This window comes from Stegodyphus dumicola, chromosome 7, assembly GCF_044657685.1.
Source record: "Stegodyphus dumicola isolate Sdum_Otavi_A_Nest chromosome 7, ASM4465768v1".
In the NCBI taxonomy this organism is placed as follows: domain Eukaryota; kingdom Metazoa; phylum Arthropoda; class Arachnida; order Araneae; family Eresidae; genus Stegodyphus; species Stegodyphus dumicola.
The window spans coordinates 62,095,087-62,119,966 of NC_140774.1; the positions used below are offsets into that span (position 1 = coordinate 62,095,087).

The window sequence follows — 24,880 nt, forward strand, 5'->3', positions numbered from 1 at the left end:
TTTTTAACAATACATATCTTCCCAGTGTATTCAGCAATCGAAGATTCTACTTTGCTAAAGATGCAAAATAATACGTGATCAAAGACTCCACATTTTTTTGCATTTTCAGAATAGCTTAAAACTACTTAACTTGCAATGTATCCTACAGGTAACCTCTCTCTTCTCCTGTTTCCTGGGCCAAAATGATAAGTCGGAAAAAATGGACAAATTTTAAGAATGTGTTCACCTTTTTGTGTATCTTAAAGCAAATTTCTTCATGAGTATGTTCATAGCAGCCTATGAACTCGGAACTAATAACATAATAAACATGTGGTGATGAAAGCAAAATATAATAAATAATGATTTGCCAAATTGGCATCTGGGATATAAAATATTAGTAAGTGTCAATTCAATGATGTATCTACATAAAATTTTTGGTTTCAGATGTAAGCCAAGCAGGCAACTTGGCAGTTTCAGAGCCAAATTCTTGATGATACAAATTTATGCTAAAATGATTGTTTCTTCAATAACGAGGTATTTTATTTAGTGCGGAAGTGAAATTAAGAATCGTGGCTCTCCACATGTTTTATTATGCATCGGAGGGGAGGGAAATAAAACGCGTATGCGTAAAACATACAAAAAAAAGTTGTTCACGGCTTTGAGGTCCGGATTTTAGATCATTCCGGATATTGGACGTCTGGATCTCGGACTTTGTACTGTAGTTATCTTTCATCTAGGAATTTTATCCCCTCCAATAAGACATCTTACTTTTGTTTTAAATAATTAATTACTTATGCTTTTAATTTTAGCTCCATGTGTTGTTTTGGCTAAAGGCAATTATTTTTGCCAACATATTTGTACAATTTAAATGATTCTTATATTTTATATTTATAATAATGTTGATGTATATTTTGATTTGAATGGAAATATATGAATTAATGAAGCCAACTGATCAATTTAGAAGAAAGGATGTATTAAAAAAAAAGTAACACAAAGACAGCAGAACACTGAAGACAAAACAAAAGTAAGATGTCTTATTGGAGGGGATAAAATGCCTAGATGAAAGACAATTACAGTACAAAGTCTGAGATCCAGACGTCCAATATCCGGAATGATCTAAAATCTGGACCTCAAAGCCACGAACAACTTTTTTCATATATTTTACGCATGCACGTTTTATTCCCCTCCCCTCGACGCACAATAAAACATGTGGAGAGCCTCGATTCTTAATTTCACTTCCACACTAAATAAAATACCTCGTTATTGAAGAAACAATCATTTTAGCATAAATTTGTATCATCAAGAATTTGGCTCTGAAACTGCCAAGTTGCCTGCTTGGCTTACATCTGAAACCAAAAATTTTACGTAGATACATTGTTGAATTGACACCTACTAATATTTTATACCCCTGACGCCAACCTGGCGAATCATTATTTATTATATTTTGCTTTCATCACCGCATGTTTATTAACACATGACAACTTGAGTAATGACTCATATAGCAATGCCTAAAAAAAATTCTTTTTATGTTAGTAATTAAATAACAAAAAGTATGCTAACCTTTTATGTTGACATTACACTTGCCGATGATTACAGATTTAAGTTACCGTAATTTCCGGAAGAAAGGCCGCATCAGCGTAAACGCCGCACTCGAGAAAAATGGCGGGAAAAAATTTAAAATTACACAGAAATGCCGCATCAGCGTAAACGCCGCAATAGATAAAATTGCACGTGACATCGTCGTGGGCCGTATAGATACAAAAACTCAACCTAAGTCCTGATATATGACATACCAGTTAAGAAAAATGCATGAAATGAAATCATAACTCAAAAATAAATTAAAGGTAACAAATGTATAGCTTCTGTGCCGTTTAGAGACATTTTCAAAAATTTTCCGCTCCCTAATTAAAAACTATCCAACAAGTACTTGTACCCAAACTGATGGGATCTGTATTTGGCAGAATGCCAAGAAAAATCCATTCATGCTGAAGAGGAAATACGTCAGGAAATTCATGCTGAAGAGGAAATTTCGTTATTGCGAGGCAGGTGGAGTCGTGTCCGCCTTTGAAAAAAATTGCAGAAAAGGCAGGGGTGGGGAGAGGATGGGTCCTGGAAGATTCATGGAATGGCAGAGGAGAGAGACTATTCAAACTGATGAGAATGTTGATTTGAAAGGGGGAAGAATGTTATTGTTCTGAGATCTCATTTAGGGTGAATAAGGCATGTAGGTCCGTTCAAGGGAAAGAATGTAAACAAAATAACGTTCGCAAAAAGCAACTGAGTGGTCTTTTGTGTGGGAACAGCACCAGTCTATGCACAATGACAAGGCCATCCAAACAATGTACAATGACCATCATAGGAAATATTTTATTTTTAGTGCACCTAAACGCCGCATGGATAGAAACGCCGCACCCGCTGAAAATTTAAGTTTTAAACACGTAAACGCTGCGTCGTTTCTTCCAGAAATTACGGTAAATGTACTACCAAATGTTAACGAAAAATTTCTTTCCATATGCTAAGAAAGATTTTGTTAATGACACTCACAGGCCAAAAGATGACATTTGGTATTCTTTGAATTAAGAATAACTTATTTGTAATTCACATAAACCCAGAACCAGCGCCAGGGCTTGTATGGCTGCAACAGATGGCAGAAATTAGAGAAAACAAAGGAAGATGCTTGTTAGCAGAATTTAGGACCCGCAGAGACAGCACCTTGCAGAATGATATCTAGCGCCGGCCCTCCGTTAGTCTAAAGTATACATTGGAATTTATTTATTCAGAACTTAGATAAGCCTTAAGCATGCGCAAGAAATAGACATAAGTATAATAAATAACTAAACTAAACCAATGCAGGCATAATTGTCTCATTGCATGATAGATGCAAGATAAAATTTAGTGGAACAACTTGTCACCAATCTCATGATATATAGCCAAATATGTATAGTGAATGATAGCTGAATTTTATGATGGTAGCCGCGAATTTTAAAGCTTTAAGAACATCGCAAACCAAAAGTGAAATTTTCCAATTAACGAATTTTGTAAAGAAATGTGGGAAAGAGGTAATAAATGAAGATGATATAAAAGAAGTTCTTCATTGTGATGACAATGCTCCTCAATCATCAATCAATTAACGAATGGCGGAATCTGTAGTATCCAGAAAATACTACTACTGATAGTGAAGAAAGCGACAGAGAGGTTACTGAAAACGAAAAAATTTCGACTTACAAATTAGTCGGGATTCTCGAAACAACAATTACAGGACTTCAACTATGTAACTAAAGAAGAAATTATGTCTGTCTACAGAATTAAAGAGAAAGTTTTAACACAAAAAACCAAGCAACTTAAACTATTTATATTGAAATAAATGTTTAAAGTAAATATTAAGCTTTTGCAAATTTTGATACCCTTTAGATCATAAATGCTCTATTATTGCACAAATCCTAATTTCGTATTTTTAATTTTATAATTTCTACATGCCAAACTGATGATCTAATATCCGGAATCGTGGTAATCCCGACATAGGACCATTGTCATAGGACTTTGTACTAAGTAGAACTGAACTATCAAATAAAGTAAAATGCACAGTTCATATAATACTGTTAAATACCCATCTACAGTGAAGTTCTTCAAGTTATTTTGTTAATATTTCCCATCACATTTCAATACGTTGTAAATGTTTTACAGTCAAAAGTCGTTAATTCGGACACCCATAATTCGGAATGATCTATAATCCGGACATCAAAACTAAAAACTTTCTGCGCATGCGCCGCGTTGACACATGCGCAGAGGCGTTCACGCGTGCGCGTAAGACCTTTTACGACTGCGCATATGAATGTGCGCAAGTGCAGAATACGTTTTCGCGCGCGCATTTTATGTATAATGGACGTATAAGCTAAATAATTATCTATTTCAGTTAATGTTGATGATTGCGTTGTTCCTTAATTTTCGAATTGCATCCGGCTTATTATTTTTTGCAGACTGTAAGAGCAATTTTATAAAAGTAAGCTTAAACTTTCGATTATATCAAATAGAATTTCCGATATATATTTGTTAATATGTAAAGGATCTAAAGCGAAAGTATGTTTTGAAATCCAAAATCTGTTTATCAATTTCACGCTGCTCGGCGGGGGGAATGCCGCGGCGGGCGCAAATTGAATTGGAAGTTGATCTGTCAGCACTATCCTTATCTTCAGCGCAGATGTTTTTATTTTATTTGGCTTATAATTCCTTACCAAATGTAGTATTTCATCTCGATATGCTTCGTCTTTGATATGATTTAAAACAAGTTCCTCGTCATTATAATTCGCTTCCGATAGCGAAGAAAAGTGACAGAGGTTATTGAAAACAAAAAAATTTCGATTGACAAATTAGTCGGTATTCTTGACACAGCAATTATAGGACTTGAACGGCGGAACTTTGTAACTGAACAAGAAATTATGTCTGTTTAATAGAATTAAAGAGAAAGTATTATCACATGAAACGAAGCAAAACTTAAACAACTTACATTGAAAGAAACGTTTAATAAAGTAAACAAATAAATATTAAGCTTTTTCTTTTTGCAAATTTTGATACCCTTTAGATCATTATTGTTCTTTATTTCATAAATTACGTTTTCATATTTTTAATTTTATAATTTCTGCATGCCATCTTACGAGATTTAAACTGATGATCTATAATCCGGAAAAATCGATAATCCGGAATCGCCGAAGTCCCGACGAGTCCGGATTAACGACTTTTGACTGTATTACACTATGCAACAGAAGAGTTCCTGCAGTAACTATAAGTAACAGCAGCACATGAATTGCATATCTGTATCAATACAAAATACATCTATCATAACATTATACATGAAATTATTAATGTTGAAAGGTATTTATTACTTCTGTGTAACAATCTTTTAATTCGATTACTATTAGTTTTTATTTATAAATTTCTAAGTAACAAAAGCTTTAATATTAAGCTATATCTATATACTTAATGCTATGCCATCAGTTCTTAAAGTATTTTGTGTAATTATACTATTAGTGTAATATATTACAGTTACGAGATTTCTAAAAAGTAATTATAAAAAGTATACCCTTTCTAATACAGATGAACCAGCATGCTTTATGAAACTTGTAATTACATCTGTTATGTATAGTTTGGATTCTGAAATCAGTTTCTCCACATCATTTGAATATTCTTCCAACATGTAATTTCTTCGGTACACTTGGTCTACAGCAAGTTTTAAGACTAATCTACGGCACTGTGTATGACTTTCTTCAACTTTGACAAGAATTTTTGGGTTCTGGAATGAAAGAAAAAAATTATGCAACTGATGATATATTTGTAAAGTAAAATTTTAGAACTAAAATGAAAATGAATTTAAGCCAGATGATCTAAGATTAGACCGATAGCATAATCAGGGTTCGTACACATTTCTGAACACGGAAATTAAATACTTTTAAGGACCATTAATGAAAAAAAATTAAGAACCTATGAGCAAATGGGAACTGAATAAATTCAATTAAAAATATTGTTCTATACCTGAATTCCACTTTTGTAATACCATCCTTAAAAAAAAATAGTTCCCTAAGTAGTATGCATTATTACTAAACATGAATTAATGAACATAATTATTAATAAGTTTGAGAATAAAATAAACTTAAGTAGCATTAAATATTTTAGACTTATAATAAGTTGGACATATTTGAAAGAAGATAAGTGATATTTACATCTTACTAAGTTAGCTTTATGTTGATTTTTTTACGTCTCATTTTGTCACATACTTGGTCAGAGCAGAGGTTCTCAACCGGTGGTAGGAAAAAATAGGTGGTAGGAAAAAATAGGTGGTACACATAAAAGGCAAAGTATTTTTAACTATTTATTTCAAAAATTAAAACCCCAACATCCTGATTGAGGTTTTTCTGTAACACTCATAAATTTATGCAATCTGAGCTTTGTTCAAGAGTGGTGGTGGTAGTAGTGCTTTGTGGTGGTGGTACTAAAGGTTTTCAATTTTCGTTTAGATGGTACACATTAGTCAAAAGGTTATGAAACGCTGATCTAGAGGTTTAGTAAATAGCAGGTAAATTTTATATCAAATGGCATAGGTTAAAATGAGAAGTAACATCATAATCAGAATGATTCACAATCATGACAAAAGACAATGTTATCACCACTGCTATTTGTCTAGAGATAGAGAGACCTCCCGATTAGAACAAACCTGAAAGGCCTGATGTAGCTGGCTAGTGTTGAAAGTTAGTTAGGTTCTGTTTGATGCAGTTAGTGTCATAGCTTTGTGTACAGTTCCAGGGGTTGTAACCCAGTTAATATATTTTCAGGTTCCAATAAGCCATTAAAGCACCAGAGGTAATAAGCTGTTTTGTATTATTTTAAGTCTCACTAGATGCAAAGAATAAGTTTTACTTGAATTTCTACATTTTTGTGTTTTATCTTGTGGCCACAGTGAGTATTAATGAAAGGCAATAACTCGCTTTAATACGTAGAGACAATTTTCAAGGGTAAGCAGTTAGTTATAAATAATTAAATTAGGTAGTTTGACAACCTTTAACATTATGGATTTATATGGTGACTATTAAATTTTATTTTTTAACAATATTTGTTAAAAAAGCCCTATTAAAATCAAAATCTAATAAAATTTCATAGTTTAAAATATATGTAATTTATGGCACTGATTCTTAAACAATATTAGAATAATTACACATTAAAAGCTACAAAACATTTATGTTTTGTAACAACAACACTCAACAAAATATTTATCTGTCATTTTAATCTGAAGCCTTCCCAAACATTTTGGCTAGTTTATATTGATTTCCTTCTCTTTAAGCATCTTTCCTAACAATAATTAGAGATTTGTTTTAATATGCAAAACAATGCTCTCGCTAGTTTCCGCATGCTTTATCTCCTAACTTGTCAACCTCTCCACAATGTACCTTTGAGGGTTTACTTGATCTGGTAAAAGTTAAATAGTCCAAAACCCTTGATAAAAATGAAGCAAATTACCATGTGAAAGGCACGTTCTGATGCTAACAAAGTCAATTACATCTCATGGTGACGTAATTAAAGAAGAAAGTCAAATTCAAACTAAAAATGCGGACTAGTGGTCAAAGATTATACAATTTAATTTTAATTTAATCTGGCTCAATAACTCTATCATATGAGGAAACAGAAATGGAAAATTATAGTAAAGGCTGAAATCATAAACAATTGGGTAATTTACATAATAACTGCACATATCTTTGAAGAATAATTTTCTTTATGTATTCAGTTTCTTTCTTTAGCATGTTTCCTTTTCATGTTAGAATTTTTAGATTATGTTAAGGATTTCTGTTTTTCTAAAAAAACACTAAATGCATTTAGAATGTATAGAATAAGTGACTAATTTAATTTCTTTAGTAATATGAAATTCAGAAGAAATATGAAATATACATGGTAAAGGCCGGTTACAGAGCTGGTGTGTCAGAATTTTTAGAATTTAATGACACACCAAACAACAAAATCTAGAAATGGCAAAACTTTTAGAATTTAGGGCAGGCATTGGAAGCAGAATTTAGAAAGGCACTATGCAGTCAAATTTAGGATCCACAGAGATTGCATCAAATGGGGAAAAGCCTAGTGCCAGCTCTGTGTATGATGCATTAAGACATATTAGATGGATCTTTTAAATTGTAAGTTTTCAATTTCTTTATTAATAAAAAATCTCTCTCTATAATGCCTGCCCAAGTGATAAGATCATAAGCATTTTTGATATTTTCCATGCTTGTGTCTAGTGAAAAGTAGAGAAAATAAAGGGAAGATAAGCATGTTAAGAAAAAGATTCTAGTAACAGGAGTAAAACATTCAATTATTATGTCTTCATTGTTCTTCCAGACATTCCCCAAAAGGTAAGAAATTCATCGCAAACTTTCTGTAGTCTATTTCTTGATTTATATATTATTCTAATTTTCGAATAATATATAAATCTTGTCACATATTTCTCGAATCTTCTATAAATCTTGCTTTAAAATCCATCTAAATTTTCCAAGCCGCAATGTCAAAAATACTAAAGAAAAATTAGCCCAACCAATTCTGTAACAGCAAAAAGCCAGAAATATTTTGGAAAAAAAAAAAAAAAGGAGGGGAAAAGTGTAAAATTAATTTTATAGAGAAAACTGATGCATATTCTGAGAATTTTGAATATTCCGAGACAATTACATGGGAAAAATGTTTACTATGAAAAAATTAAAAAGAAGACACTTTTAATTAATTACATAGCTAATTTTGCTTTTGCTAAGAGCTGTTTTGTAAATTATGCTTTATAGCATTATACTTTATAGCATTATACCTTGTTTATTTTTCAGATTCAAAATATTGTATAAGTTGCCAAAATGAAACTTTATAATATGACAGCAAAAACCAAAAATGTTTTATTTTAATGATATTTTTTTTAATCTAATTCCAATATATTACCATTACTTTAATGAACTTTATCAATGTTATGATGTTTTAAAAAAAAATCGTCAAAACATTCTTAGCTTTTGGAATTAAAAGTTTTCTTTAGAAACTGATCTTAAAATCGCCAAAATGTTGACAAGTCGCAAAATTTAGAACCATTTAATAAAAGAATTCACATCCCCAAATGCGAAAATTGTTTAAGAGCTCTTTATTAGAAAAAATGAATTTTGAAATGCTTATGTTTCACTTCTTGCTTAGAGACTTGAGTATCCCATCATTTATAACAAATTATAACCCATGAACACATTCAAAAGATAGCCATATACATAAGCATTTCAATATACGTCAGTGAATCGCCAAAAATATTCCTCCAAAATGATAATTCACACTCAAAATGGCAGCCGTAAAAAACAGACAGATGATTAAAATTAAGGACCTTTTACTGATTTTGGCCAAAATGAAGGACTTTTAAGGACCAAAAATTCAATTCCAAAAAATTTAAGGACTTTTAAGAACTCTTAAGGACCGTACGAACTCTGATTATTTATTCAAAATTCAAATAAGAACTATGCACAAAACAGAAAGATTAAACAGAGACCGTGCATAAACAAAGATTCAGCAAATACTGCTAATTATATTTTATTCAAAAAAATACACATTCCTTTAACATAAATTACAAAATTAAATATTTCATTATCCAAAGAGACATTTTTTCATTCTAAGGCAAATAAAAGCTGTCATTAAATATGAATAAATCAAATCACAGTAAAGAATAATTAAAAAGTAAGTTTTAGCATACTTCAATAGAGTAATCTTTTTCAATAAGTGATTTATAGCTAGTATTCCATCGAGGAAAATGCTTATTAAGCTTCTGAATTATGTGGGAGGAATCAGCATTTTCTTGGATTAAATTTAATAAATCCTGAAAATAAAAGAAAAACATTAATAATCTGAGAGGCTTTTTAATGTGCTACTAAAAAGAATTTATGATTATTTTATGATTATTCTGATTGTCTGCACCCACCAAGAATATTCTCCAACTCATTGACTTAATGAATTGATAAAAAATATTTGTTGGTTATCTTTACATCTCATAGGCACTGTTCTTTTCATAAATAATAAATAGAAGTATTTTATAAGAAACAAGAAATTTGATGAGGAAACAACTAACTGATGTTTCGAGTGAATGGTAGTATTCAATAAAAATGTGCAAGGTTATTGGCCAAGGAAAAGTATCAACAACTCGGCGATAGTCCAAAGATATGCGAGTCATATTGGGTCTAGCATTATCCCATTAGAAAACAGCTCCAGGATAGTGTGTCCTAAAGGGTAACACAAATGACCACAGGATGTTATCAACATATCGTTGAGCTGTTAAAGCTGCATGTAGGATGACTAAGGTTGACCTACTGTCATAAGTGCTCACACCAGGGAAAACGGCTGCGTGTCTCCATAAAAAAAAAAGGCTGACTGGCAAAGCTAGACCTAAACCCTCCACCCATAGACCTAATGGTAATCTGCTTCACGACTGTGGGATTCATTGCTGAACACTATGCAATGCCAATCAGCTAACAGCAATAATAATCAGCTATGACATCACTTCAGATGACCCAGTGGATGTTCCAGCTTAAAGGTAAACAAACATAAGGCCATTGTGAGCACAATGGTTTAGCCGATTTAGCCAAGCACCATGTAATGGTGGAAGGTGCAACAGGTAGTATCGAAAAGCTGCAGCATGTTAGCTAGAAGCTGCTGGACAGTCTAGGTCTGTCATAGAATCATCTTATCTTGCCTCGCATTTGCATGCCTTTGCCTTCCAAAGCCTTGATTCTGCCAATGAATACTTTGCAGCAACCATAGTTACCAGCACCTTGGCACAACCATATCTGTATGGTGTAGGTGATGGCCAATAGCTAGGGATGACCAGTACACTTCATGTATCTTTATTATGTAACCATGTTCAGAGTCATCCAGTTGTCCATAAAGTTTTCAAAAATGTCATAATACCATTATTGGCTGTATCTCCATGGAACTTCAATGCCAGCAAGAAAAGATAAACCATCCACAACTGCTATCTGTTTCATATGGTACTAGATGAGCAGTAGAAACGTGCCCTATGTCCAAAGTTAACATTTGTTGGACTTGAAAATTTAATGATTTGCACACAAAATTTTGAGATGATTGGATTTCTTTAAGGTGCTTTGAAATGCAAGATTTACGTATAAGCTACAGCTTCGCCCCCCCCCAAAATTTAAATATAGTATTAAAATGTAGTATAACCAGAGTCCAACTTAGCCTAATTAGAAGCCTGGGACCAAAACTTCTTTGGGGGCGCCCTCTTCTTCACTACTTCAGTAATGAAGAACCGAACTTTATGGAGGTATTTCAATTTTTCACCCTATAGATATATAACAAAAAAATTGACTAGTACCTAAAATAGCTATAAAATCTCCCCCCCCCCCTCCAATGGTCAGGTCAGACAAAATATTGTTATGTCCATTTTATTGATTTTCTGACAATTCTATGTTCATCATTAAAAGGATATATCCTTTTAAACATCTAAACATCTGAACAGCCAACATTTGACAAAAATGCTATTTAAATTTATAATTAGAAAATGTAAAGACTTTTTTAGCAATTTGAATTAATTACCAAAAAATACCATAGACAAGTCCCATGCACTTAGAGAATAGGCTGAAAAGCTCTTTTCAATGCATGTCGCATCGTCTTCATAGCATAAGTGCATCTAGTTCTGTCTCTTGTTTATCATAGTATCACAAATCCAGTTCTTTTTCAGTGGTTGTTTTCTAATTTTACTTTTTGCAAAACTATCGATTGCATCATCACATTAATTTAGAAGTCAAACAACAAAATCAGTGTTATATTTGCAATTTAAATTACCTTATGGGAGATTTTAATCTCTTCAGCAACAAAAAAAAGATCTTTCCCCAGTGCAGTTTGAAATTGGTAATGATAAAAAATTTTGGAGTGCTGTCTCAACATGAGAAAATGAAGATGATAAATTAATTTTTTTTTAACATTTTCATCATATCTAATGCAATTGCTTGCTTACCTACTAAGGAACGGAAATGTTGCAGTTCATCAGAGAACTCATCATCTAAATCAGAAGGGTAATAATACCTTACCAGTTATTCCGCTTCAGTTTTTTTAAAGTTTGATTTTGTGTTTATTAAACATGAAAATTTATTTTGTAATTACCTACTAAGGAACGGAAATGTTGCAGTTCATCAGGGAATCATCTAAATCAGAAGGATAATACCTTACCAGTTATTCCGCTTCAGTTTTTTTAAAGTTTGATTATCAAACATGAAAATTTATACTAATTCAGAAGTCAAACAACAAAAATCAGCGTTATACCTACAAAATTTTGTAGGTATAACGCTGATTTTTGTTGTTTGACTTCTGAATTAGTATTTATTCGGCGTGTTATTGTGTCTTAATTATGAAAATTTATTTTGTAATTTTTCATACGGAATTTTACGATTTGTTATGTTTAACATTAATATATCACTTAACATGTAGTGACAGTTAATAATATATTGATCACGTGGTTCAAGATTTACTTCAGGTACATTTCCATCATCTAACAACGTACTTCAAGATGTAACATTTTTTCTTTTTACCTCATACATACTGTTTTAATAATGGTGACGCTATATCTAATTGTGCCATAAAATTCTGGAGAACTTTACTCGTTTGATTTAATCTTTGTAATATAATATCCCACACAACTGTATTTAGTGCATTTTCAATCTTCAGAAATTTTTTATAAAGAGCTTAGCTTCATTTCTAGTGGAAGGGGTTTGCTCTTGATCATATGCCAAATAACTCATCCTGTACATGAACGATTTTTTAAAGTCAGTTTTTGCTTGCTTTCTTTTTCAATCATAATCTGCCACTGGTATGTTAAAACAGAAAAAAGTTATAATTCTTATACAGTCAAAAGTCGTTAATTCGGACACCCATAATTCGGAATGATCTATAATCCGGACCTCAAAACTAAAAACTTTCTGCGCATGCGCCACGTTGACACATGCGCATAGGCGTTTACGCGTGCGCGTAAGACCTTTTACGACTGCGCATATGAGTGTGCGCAAGTGCAGAATATGTTTTCGCGTGCACGTTTTATGTATAATGGACGTATAAGCTAAAATTATCTAATTATCTATTTCAGTTAATGTTGATGATTGCGTTGTTCTTAATTTTCGAATTGCATCCGGCTTATTATTTTTTGCAGACTGTAAGAGCAATTTTATAAAAGTAAGCTTAAACTTTCCATTATATCAAATAGAATTTCCGATATATATTTGTTAATATGTAAAGGATCTAAAGCGAAAGTATGTTTTGAAATCCGAAATCTGTTTATCAATTTCACGCTGCTCGGCGGGGAGAATGCCGCGGCGGGCGCAAATTGAATTGGAAGTTGATCTGTCAGCACTATCCTTATCTTCAACGCAGATGTTTTTATTTTATTTGGCTTATAATTCCTTACCAAATGTAGTATTTCATCTCGATATGCTCCGTCTTTGATATGATTTAAAACAAGTTCCTCTTCATTATAATTCGCTTCCAATAGCAAAGAAAGTAACAGAGGTTATTGAAAACGAAAAAATTTCGATTGACAAATTAGTCGGTGTTCTCGACACAGCAATTATAGGACTTGAACGGCGGAACTTTGTAACTGAACAAGAAATTATGTCTGTTTAATAGAATTAAAGAGAAAGTATTATCACATGAAACGAAGCAAAACTTAAACAACTTACATTGAAAGAAATGTTTAATAAAGTAAACAAATAAATATTAAGCTTTTTCTTTTTGCAAATTTTGATACCCTTTAGATCATTATTGTTCTTTATTTCATAAATTACGTTTTCATATTTTTAATTTTAGAATTTCTGCATGCCATCTTACGAGATTTAAACTGATGATCTATAATCCGTAAAAATCGATAATCCGGAATCGCCGAAGTCCCGAAGAGTCCGGATTAACGACTTTTGACTGTAGTAAAGAAAAAAAATTACAACTTCAGTACAGGGTTCTACAGCGTTGATTCCAACGAAATTTAAAGAATGAGCAGAACATGGTACGTAATCTGCAGTAGGATTAAAATTTTTAATTATTTTTTAACACATTGAGGACGGTGCAGATTTTGCTATATCGCGTCACTGGACGGCAGTGCCTTTAGCTGAAGAACTTTTAGATAAATCAATGAATTTATGTGGTACTGTAAAAGTAAATAAAAAATTTCTACCGGCAGTAACAAAACTAAAACAAAAACAAGGTGACATTGTGAATGCTGAAAATCCTAAAGGAGTTATATTTTTTAAATGGATAGACAAACAGTCAGTAACTACTTGTACAGTTAGCTGTACAATTATTTGTACTAAGATTGAAGGAACAAGTGGTAAACTAAAAGCTGTTATTTTTTACTACAATAATGAAAAAAAAAAAAAAAGCGTTGATATATCCAATCATATTGCATCATACAGTACAAAGTCTTTATTCGGACTCGTCGGGGCTTCGACCATTCCGGAATAGGGGTTTTTCCGGATTATAGATCAATTAATTTAAATCTAGTAAGATGGCATGCAGAAATTATAAAATTAAAAATATGAAACTATATTTATGAAATAAAGAGCAATTATGATCTAAAGGGTATCAAAATTTACAAAAAAAAAAAAAAAAAAACTTAATTTTTTTTTTTTTTTTGTTTTGTTTACTTTATTAAACATTTCTTTCAATGTAAGTTGTTTAAGTTGCTTCGTTTTTTGTGCTAATACTTTCTCTTTAATTTTATAAACAGACATAATTTCTTGTTCAGTTTCACTGTCCAAGTCCTGTGATTGCTGTGTCTAGAATACCGACTAACTTGTGAATCAAAATTTTTTCGTTTTAATAACCTCTCTGTCATTTTCTTCACTATCGGAAGCGATACATCGAAACATGCTTTCGATTTTTAGATCCTTTGGCAGCTCCAGAACTGGAAACACTTTTTGACATAATCAAAAGTTCAAACTTACTTTTTATAAAATTGCTCTAACAGTCTGCAAAAAATAATAACCTGGATCCAATTAGAAGATTAACCCCTTCGCGCCGACTGTCACGTCTACGTGCCAGCAACAAACACACTCACCTCTTGGCCGACACGCAGGCGTGACAGAGCATTTTCCCGTTTACTACCGACTGTCACGTATTTGTGCCAGTGTCCTGGAACGTTTTTCAAACTATAATTTCTGCCACAAGATGGCACTGTATGTCCATATGGTTTCAGATACATGTACATTAGACCTTCTACTCGAAATGAGAGAAGCATGACTCACATACACGTGTTTTTGATTATATAAACAAACGGGGAACTAAATGTTTCCGAATGGCGTGATTTATTACGTCTCTTTAAATCGCACTTTATTCGCACGTGGTAGTTGTTTATTGTAAGTAGAAGTTTTATATGCGCTAAAGCGTTGAGTATTTCAGTTTGCAGTTCAGTTTTTAGAAAATAATTAGATCTTGTTAGACGTGAATTCTTTCTGTTTTTACCGTTGCAATGTCGAAGCATCGAAAATATTTAACAGAGCATGAAATAGCAGAAATGATGCAAAATATTTCAGATATTGATTCTGAAATTCTGATATTGATTCTGAAAGATTAACTGAGACATTTTCCAAAACTTTGTTCACAAGAGACTGATAAGAAAATGAGACGACGATGCTTCGTTTGTTCACATTCCCAGAAAAATCCTCCAAAACGGCAAATGAGTTATTACGAGTGCAAGGAATGTAACGTAGGACTGTGTGTAGATCCCTGTTTTCAAATTTTTCATAGGAAAAGAGAATTTTAAGTAATATATTTAATTTTCAGATGTATAATGTTAAAAGTCATAAAATGGTGAGTAATTAAAATAAAATGTGTAAAATATGCATTTAAACAAAAAATAAGGTAATTAAAGTATATATATATATAAATATCTATAAAGCATAAGCCATTTAAATACTCTATAGAGCATTATTAAACAATGCGTTGATACTTCGGAAATTTCATGGATTTAGGCTTAGTACCAAAAAAGCCCCCGGCCCTGGAGAGACATTCGCGTAAGACACTGCCGGCCTCCGAGATAAGCGCGCATTTTCGCTACCCGGCTCGAAGGGGTTAAGGAACAACGCAATCTGCAACATTAACTGAAATAGATAATTTTAGCCTAGCTTATAGCGTCTGTTATACATTAAACGCGCGCAGAAAGTTTGTAGCTTTGTGGTCCAAATTATAGATCATTCCGGATTATGGACGTCCGGATTAAAGACTTTGTACTGTATTACAATTTCTTCTGCAAAACATTAAGTGGTACAGAAAACTTATCATAGAATTTATTTGCGCAACATCATTTGTCAATGCATGCTATATTCATAAGAGATGGAGTACCAAGATTTTTAATACTTTAAAATTTAGAGAAAATAATATTGATCGGCTCTTGGATGAAATGCCTACAGAACGACAAACACCTAAAAAGAAGAACTACACATTTCCTTGAGAAATATTCTGGAACTCCGAGAAAGTCGCAGAAACGATGCCGTGAATGTTATAAATCCTTATCTGCTTGACGAGGTAGAAACACTGCTGCAAATAAATTGAAAAGGGTTTCATCATTTTGCAGATTTTGTGAAGGTGAACCACCACTATGTCTAAAATGTTTCAAGAAACCCCATAAAAACAAATATATATGTAAATACATTAAGTCTATTATAGTCTACCTGTAAAAAAAAGCTTTTCAAATTTTCAATAAAAAAAGTTATTTTTAACCACATGAAGTTTTTTTTCATCTAACAAAACTGTGTTATAAAACTAAAGCTGATGTGAGCCACCAGTGGTACACTCTGTCCTCAACGTGTTAAACACCTGAATATTTCCTCGCCAAGTTGAAGGCATTATCGTAACTTTGTCCCCTACTATTTTGTATATCAAGACCTAAATCTTCCAAAAATTGTATTATATTACTAATTAAGTTTTCTGCATTATGACCAAAAATTTGCATAAATTTTATGAACCTTTCAATAGGTTCATGATCAGGACCAAGATACTGCAAAATTAAAGTTAACTGATCCATATGTGTAACATCTTGCATAGAATTGACTATAATTGAAAAATACTTGGCATCTATCACTTCTTTAATTACGACATTCAAAGTCTTTTTCACCCATTAATTCAACAAATTCATTTACAATTGCAGATGATAAATAATTCACATTGCCAGTACCTTGATTACCAGCTTTTTCGATATGCTTCACAAGAAATGGGCCAAATTGGTTCTATCAATTCGAGGCAACCTAAAATGTTCCCATAGGCCAAATGTTTCATTTTCTCAAAAAAAAAAAAAAAAAAAAAAAAAAAAAGCCACACCTCTTGATGATAAAAATTTAACTGTTTTAACAACTATTTGTAATAATCGCCAGTCATGTACTTCATTTTGATATTGCTGGATTAGTACAGAATCAATTCTTTCTTCACTTTTAAGTCTCTGGGTAAACTTTAAAATGGATTCCTCGTGTATAAAAGAATTTTCATGCTCTGTTAGCCGAATGACAACATGAATGTTGAAAGGCTAGTCGTTGTATTTACAAATAATTTGCAAATCCAGCAAAATATTTTCTTTTCTGATGCTGATAACACTAGCCATTCTCATACCTTTTTTTTTTTTTTTTTTTTAATTTTTAGTTAAAAGCATTGCATTTATTGAATATTTTCCCAGTGATTGTTACCAGATCCATATTTTGTTCAGGTGGCTTTCTAAGAAAATTATTAATCATATCATCAGTGATAGTGTGCCATTTAACCGAATCATCCATTGGCACTTTTCGCTGAACCTCCCTTTTATGCGGTAAAACATTCTTGTTCTAGGTGTGCTTTACCATCGACAGCCAGATCATCGATCGTTACTTCTTGCTTGATGTCACTTTCAGATTGTTTATCTACAGTAGAACTACAACATTATTGTTTTTCCAGGTGCTCATTATTATCGACAGACGGATCATTGATTGGTACTTCTTGTTGAATGTTTAGGGCCTTATCAAGTCTAAACCCGGTCTCAGTGCTTTGTTGTTTTTGCATGTGTATGACAAAAGCACAGCAATTTTACAGTATGTTGAATCAAGACTGCAGATAATCAGAAAGTACCAATATATTGCTCATACACATGTATAATACATATTATGTACATATAACATTTATCATATATATATATATATATATAACATTTGAAATCTTATTATAAATTATTAGTTTAGATGTAAATGATTCTTCGGAAGCATATTCTGCACACATTACTTATTACAATGGGTGCAGATTGACAACCCTTAATTTTATACGTGCATGCTTACATTTTAACAATGGAAGATACTAGACATCAGAGAATAGTTTTACGAGTGGCAAGCAAGAAAGTAAGTGAGCACAGCGCAGCTAGAGTACTTATACTCAGAAATTCTTTGCTTAAGTTCTGGATAGCAACTGGCCAAGAGTTTCTGCAACACAGAGAAATGATAATGCAAAGTGGTACAATATGTATTCTTGAAGAGGGGAAATACTTAATTACAATTAAGAATTTAAAGGCCTATATGAGATTTTGTCTTTCCTCTTTATTTTTTAAATGCACATATATATATATACTAAAAAAATAGAGAAGACTTCTTCAAAAATAAATATTATTTAAATTTGACAATTAATTCCCCAGCAATAAAAATAATATATTTAACATAAATTGTATATTATTCAAGATAACAGAAGTTGGCACTGTCTTGTTTAAGCAGCTACCACATAAGCATCTACTGACATTTAAAATTTGGAAATTGCAATTTGGGAAAATATGTTTGCTAATTCTGGTGACTAAGCACAATGGCTGCTTTAACAAGAAAATACCAAACTCATTTACATGAATTTACTTTATAAATGATATTTTAAAATGCTATTTTAATTTGCAGTACCAGAAAAATATTTACACCCTTGTATACTTACAAGAAGTTTTAGTTCAGAAATCAGAGTAAAATATTTTTTCAGAGATATAAAATTATTCTTCACGTAGATCGATTCTAATAACTGTATAGTTAAAGTCACTGCTCTGGGATTCCATAGAATATTAAAATACTTTTTTTCTTTAGCAAAACTGTCTAATGACTGAAGCAATTTCCTAAGAAAATATATTAATAAAAATACGGGTTTGATTGCTGGTGCTTCAGAATTTTCAATTTTAGTCTTTGAGCAGCAAAGTAATATTTTAGATGCTATATCTTCATCATCAAGAATATCTGCAAGAAAAGAAGGGATAAGTTCTAATACAATTTGCAAATATAATAAGCATTATTTAAATAAAACAGGGAAACCACACTTTGAATTTCTAAAAAGCAAGATACATTTGAGGTTAAATACCTTTACATTATCTGAATAGTTGGGAAAAATTATTTTTAACTGTGTCATGATATTCTAACTTCTCATTCAATTTTTTTTTCCAATTAAATAATTACTTATTGTGTGATTTAAATTACCTGTAATTTATTATATAAAATGACTGTTTAAAATAAATAATTTTAACTGAATGCAGACTGCTCTTTTGCAAAGCTTTTGTTTTGAATTTTCTGACATTTGCAACATAATCTAAATAATAATCTAATTTCATTATCTTGGAAAGCAGAAAAAGAACAGCTACATATGAATACAACATACTGCAAATGACAGTATGAGGGTCATCAAATAACAAATAGACTAGCATTTATTTCACATTTAATGTATAGAATTTCTAAGAATATACTTATTTTATACACATATTTCTTTGAAATCCAGACTGCACTCCTGTAAATGTCTAAAGTTAAGTCTGAGGCCTTTCCCACAGCATACTTTCAGATATCCCCAATATCAGCTGTCTGTGATACACAAACAAGGTAATCTGGATGCCTTCTAAAAAAATGGGTCCAAGGCCTGAGGCTTGTATGCTTAGGCAGAATAAAGAGGTTATCACACATGGCTACAGTCCCTGCTAGATGGGACTTTTTTGAGAAACGAGATTCTAGTAGCACTGGTTTAAACGGGAGGATTCCTAAAAAAAAAGAGCCCAGCCTGAAATGAAGTCCCGCCTAGCTACGGAAACAATGTTGCAGCTACGCGAGATTTTTTCAAACCTCACCGAAAATGTCTCAGGTCCCGGGTAGAGACAACCAATCAGACGAAAGTTCTGCTTCTGAAGGATCACGTGATCCCAATTTGAGCGATAATCTACTATTTGGCGTTTCAAGTCTTTGTAGTAAGTGAGAATAGTAACCTAGCTACCTGTGTTTCCTGGAATTGTGCGGGTTCTGAAAATTGTCCCTTTTGACGTCAAGTCCCGCCTAGCAAAAACATAATATGATTGAGACCTAAAGCTATGACTGGACACAAATACACTGCTAAAAAAAATTAGGGGAGCACATGGTTTTAACAAAATTACATAAATATTGTTACTAATAATTAACATAAAACAAAACATCCATAGTCAGAAGTGTAGCAAAAGCGTAGAAATTGGGATTTTGCATAAGCTGTTATTTTCGTTGTCTAAGAGGTGAAATTCAACCTTTCGGCTTTTGTTTTGAAAAAAAGTGACTGGAAAGTGTCATGACAATGTGAGATCTTCCCAAATCAATGGCTTAGTATATTATTGGGAGACTGGAATCCGGGCAAATACAAAGAAGTGTAGTAGACACTGTGTGCGTGGTAAGAAGTGTCATTGCAAGACTGTGGACTCGATTCAAAGAAACAGGGCATGTTCGACGTCGACCAGAACTTGGTCATTCATATGGTATCACAGAAAATGATGAACAATATATCCACAGTTATAAACAGTCAACAGCTCATCGAGACAGAAGAGCCAATATGATGCAAATTCAAAGAGTTTCTTTTGGCAACAGGACTAAGTATCTCAAGCCAAACAATCAGAAATAGGCTTCATAAGGGTGGTCTGTATGCATGTAGACCAATGATGTGTATTCCGTTGCCAGCACGACACCATGCGGACTGAAGAAAATGGGCTGCTGAACATTGAGGTTGGATACAAAATGACTGGAGTCGAGTACCGTTCACAGATAACTCCCTAATTCAGTTTAGAATATGAAAACAGACGTGTTTTGGTATGGCGAGAAAGGGGCACTCGAAATAACCCTATATTCAATCAAGAAAGATCACATTACAGACGAGTTGGTATGATGGTATGGGCTGGAATCAGCATAGGCAGATATACAGACCTATATATCATTCAGAATGGCACTTCGACGGCTCATATGTATGCAAATGAGATCTTGAGATTCCACGACATTCCTTACGCTGCAGCCTTTGGCAATTCCTTTCTGTTAATGCAGGCTAATGCCAGATCTCATACATAGTCTTGTAGCTTTATTGAAGCTTAAACAGTACAGCAAATGGAGTGGCCCACATGCTCTCCCGATCTCAATCCGATCGAGTATGTTTGGGACACACTCAGATTGCACATTGCTGCAGACGCAGGCCTTACGTTACTCTCCAAAAGTTAGAGATTGCATTTCTTCAAGAGTGGAACGGTATTCCCCAAAGTCTCATCGATAACATCATTGCATTCATGCCAAATACGTACGCGGCAGTCTTAGCAGCTCGGGAGAGGGAGACAACAAGCCATACTAAGCATCTCGGATCCTTTCCAAACAGTAAGTTTTTTGTTGTTTACATGTAACCAAATTGTTGCCCTGAAGCATCATGCCATAATCTTTCTGCCATTCCAAAGAATTAAGGGTCCCATACAAATGTTTTTTTCTTTTTTCCTGCATTACATTTTATTATACCAGTATTCTCCATTTTATGCCCATGCATGGCTATCACACAAAGGGTTTTCTTCACTTTTTTGCTTCCTCCCCTAATTTTTTTTAGCAGTGTACTTGACCGATTTTTTACATAACATTTTTTGGATTTCCTTTTAACTTAAATATTTGTATATAACTATTGGGAAGAGGATGGAAATAGGCTCAGAAATCCAAAAACTGTTTTTAAGGAATACGTGAAAGCCTAATTCTAGAGACTATATTCCATTAAATGACAAAATACATTTTACAAATAAGAATGTACATCATATCAGTAGAAAATAAATTAATAAGTATAATTTCAAAAAAATTATCTGATTTCCACACTTACAGTATTAAATGCTAAATAAAGACATGTCAAATGAATTAAATTCGAAAGAAGACAAAATTAAAAACAAACACTAGTCACTGACATGCAAAACTTAAGACCAGTTTTGAGGTTGTTACCAAATTTTTTCGGGTAAAGTGCAGAATCGACCATTTGTTTGTTTGGTGGTTTTTACAAGAATTGGATTTTTGTCAATTTTCTTTGACTTTTTAAATGAAAATAGATCGATGTGAACATGGATAAAGGGAGTGCACAATGCCATTTTTGTGCACTGGGAAAGTGCAGAATCGCCCACTGCTTGGCGCGTTTTTAAGAATTGCACATACTCGGTATCCATCGACCTATTTTTCACTTAAAAAACATCCCAGAATTGCACAAAAATGGCATTGTGCACTCCCTTGACTTTATCCATGTACACATCGACCTATTTTCACTTAAAATGTCAAAGAAAATTGACAGAAATCCAATTCTTCTTATTCTTGTAAAAAGCACCAAACAAATAAGTGGGCGATTCTGCACTTTCCCCATCTTTTCTTTCGGCTGCGACTACGGAAGTAAGAAATCTCCGAATTAGAAATCACGGCGAATACATAAAATTAGGATTTTAAGGCATTATTATGCCAGCTCTCTTCGCTAATTTACATGTGTTAAAACTAAGCTAACGGATTATCTGTAAAATATTCTATGACACAACGAATACATATATTTCAAATCCTACGCAACTTTGTTAAGCTATTAAATATAATATTAATTCGTGATTAAAGTGAGCACAGCAAGCAATTGGAGTATAAAAATAGTCCTTCAGCCATATATATCTCCATTACGTACAACTAAAGATTCAAAACAAATTTAAGAACAATCATATTGTTATTTGCCTACATACACTTTACAGTCGCCGACATCTCATGCTTACATGCATGTTCAAAACAAATTGCTGTTAACCACTGTTCAAAATTATTTTCCATTCTTTCCTACAAAAAATTAATAAATAATTGTATTTATCATTCGTAAGAAATATCACGTCTCGGATAAATATAATCCCTTATTAGATTTTACTTTTTTTAAAGTATTCAAAGAAATGAAAACTGAACGGAAGTCTACTAGAATAGTTTTAGAGCATGCTAATTTCCAGACTTACGAAACCGAAACACAGCTACAAAAACAAAATATACCGCGCAATCAGACCTCCCCGCGCAAACCAAGAATTTTTAGACGTTGCCAGATGAACTGAATCGACCTAAAGGTAAGATACGAATTTGACTTTAACTTCACGCACTCGAAACTTCTGCAATAGATGTGATGTGTGGGGTCCATGTGAGAGTATTATTGAGGATACCCCAAGGTAAAGGACTTGCTTGTTCTAGGGTAGGGTAGTTCCATAAAACTTTCTAGTTCTTTTTGATGTTATTTTTCCTTGTGAATAAGAATTTGGTCTTGTCTACATTCACAAGAATTTTCCGCTTGGTGAGCCAACAAGTCTCTAATGTTTGTATGTGTTGTTATAGTGCATCGCGAGTTGGATTGTGGAGAGTTTCGAGAGTACAACGACCGAACCGAGTTGGGAGCTGTACTACTCTGGTGCTTTTCCGTGAAGCTGTCTTCACCGTTATAGCCTGAAAGTTGTGTTTCTGATTGTTTCAGCGTGCATGTCGTTGTTTTTCGACGACTGTAAACGTGTTTTAGGAGCTGTTCTGAGTACTTCTGGTTAATAAATTGTTTTTTCATTCTTCATCAAGTGTTATCACTCAAAATCCACAAATCCATAAAGAAACGCAGCAATATAATAAGCCAGCAGAATCCTTAATATACATTTAACTGTAACACAATTAAAATTTAAATAAATTGATCTGCGTTTCAAATCTTGTAACGAAATTCTCTAAAGAATCGAAAATTGATAGAAATCAGTCTACTTTCAAAATTGTCAACTTTTGTCAGGCCCAGTTTTCACTCTCCTTAAACTTTGTTCTAAAAAACATTTTCACTTTTTATTTTCTTTCTTAGAGCGTTGAAATTATGGAGTATACTAAGAGACAAGAATTTTCTTTTTTAGTTAGTAACCAGTGGACTATCTAGGGTCCAAGAACTCTAGTTACGCTACCGGTTACTGCAAATTTCAGAGTCTCGAAGCATGTCGAATCGGAATTCTTTCTCATCAAAATGAAAGAAAAAAGAGATACATTCTAACAGTATTAAATAAAAATTTAGGAATTCTTCTGTTTAGCTTCAGAAAAGTTTTTTTTGCTGTTCAGTAGTTTTTTCCTCTAGAATATTTCTACATTGTGGCCAGTGGCGGCTCGTAATAAGCACTGTGGAACTGCAGCACCCCCTATTTCCACTTATTATTATTTTTAATATTTAATATAGTGTGCCCTTTAGTCTTTAATTCTTTCTTTATACTTTTACAATATACAATCCTTAAGCTTAATGTCAGTAGCTATCCCCCACATTGTGAAAAAGGTACGAAAGTCTTTGTTTGGAACTGCGCGCTTCACAGTTCCAGCAACGTGGTGTTTGGCTGTTCTGCGCATGCGCACCCAAAAAGCAGCACGCGAGCCGGGTAGAGAAGAGCCCTCTCGCTCCTGCAGTGCCGAAATTCTGGCATGTTGCTGAAAACGTGATTTCTTTTTACTCTGCGCGTGTGGTATTCCTCCACAAGGTGGAACTTCATCATACGGACCATAAACAGAGTTCATGAAAATTTGCAACTTTTAAAAAATGGCTTTACTGAAATTCAGTCAACATCAAATACAGATCAAACTATTGCAAAAGCAACAGGAATTTTAAAATATCTAAATGATGATAATTTCAAGTTTTGGTTAGAGATTTTTTATCAGGTACCTCATACTGAAATAACATACAACTAAATGCAATCCCGAGAAATTAGTGTGTACGGAAACTCAAAGTACGGTAAGAATTTTTCAAAGACACTGATGGCAGAAGCTAAGGAAATATGTAACTTTATACTATGTATTGATATAATGCACAGATATTCTTCCACTAAACACTTAGCAGCTGCTAAATTGTTTAACAAGAAATGCTTAGTTTTAGGAATGAACAGTCTACAGAAGAAATACATAGTACTGACCACTGAAGCATATCCAATGATTGGAAAAGAAAAGCTTGAAACTGAACTAAAAGTATTTTATTGTAGGTCTGATATCCATGAATACTGCAAATTAATCGAGCTACTGAAATTTATCTTCGAAAATAATCTAGATGATGTTCTTTGTGAAATTACGAAACTGATAAAAATTCTCTTGAGAGTTCCAATGATTACATC

At 32.9% G+C, this 24,880-nt stretch overlaps 1 protein-coding gene across 3 annotated transcripts in view; it reads right to left on the reverse strand.

Moving 5' to 3' along the window:
- LOC118182793 (uncharacterized) overlaps positions 1-22,803 on the reverse strand; it is a 58,879-nt gene extending 36,076 nt beyond the window's left edge. Inside the window, exons 1-5 of one of the 3 annotated variants that reach the window (XM_035352181.2) lie at positions 22,739-22,757; positions 22,484-22,571; positions 18,436-18,725; positions 9,215-9,337; positions 5,057-5,266 (exon numbers count right to left, since the gene is read on the reverse strand). In XM_035352181.2, the coding sequence (XP_035208072.1) occupies positions 5,057-5,266; positions 9,215-9,337; positions 18,436-18,725; positions 22,484-22,565 (705 nt within the window). In that variant the 5' untranslated portion in view covers positions 22,566-22,571; positions 22,739-22,757. Of the gene's footprint in view, positions 1-5,056; positions 5,267-9,214; positions 9,338-18,435; positions 18,726-22,483 lie in introns of all 3 variants that reach the window. The other 2 variants (XM_035352182.2, XM_035352180.2) reach the window with 2 other exon arrangements.
- Between the last annotated feature and the right edge of the window lie 2,077 nt (positions 22,804-24,880).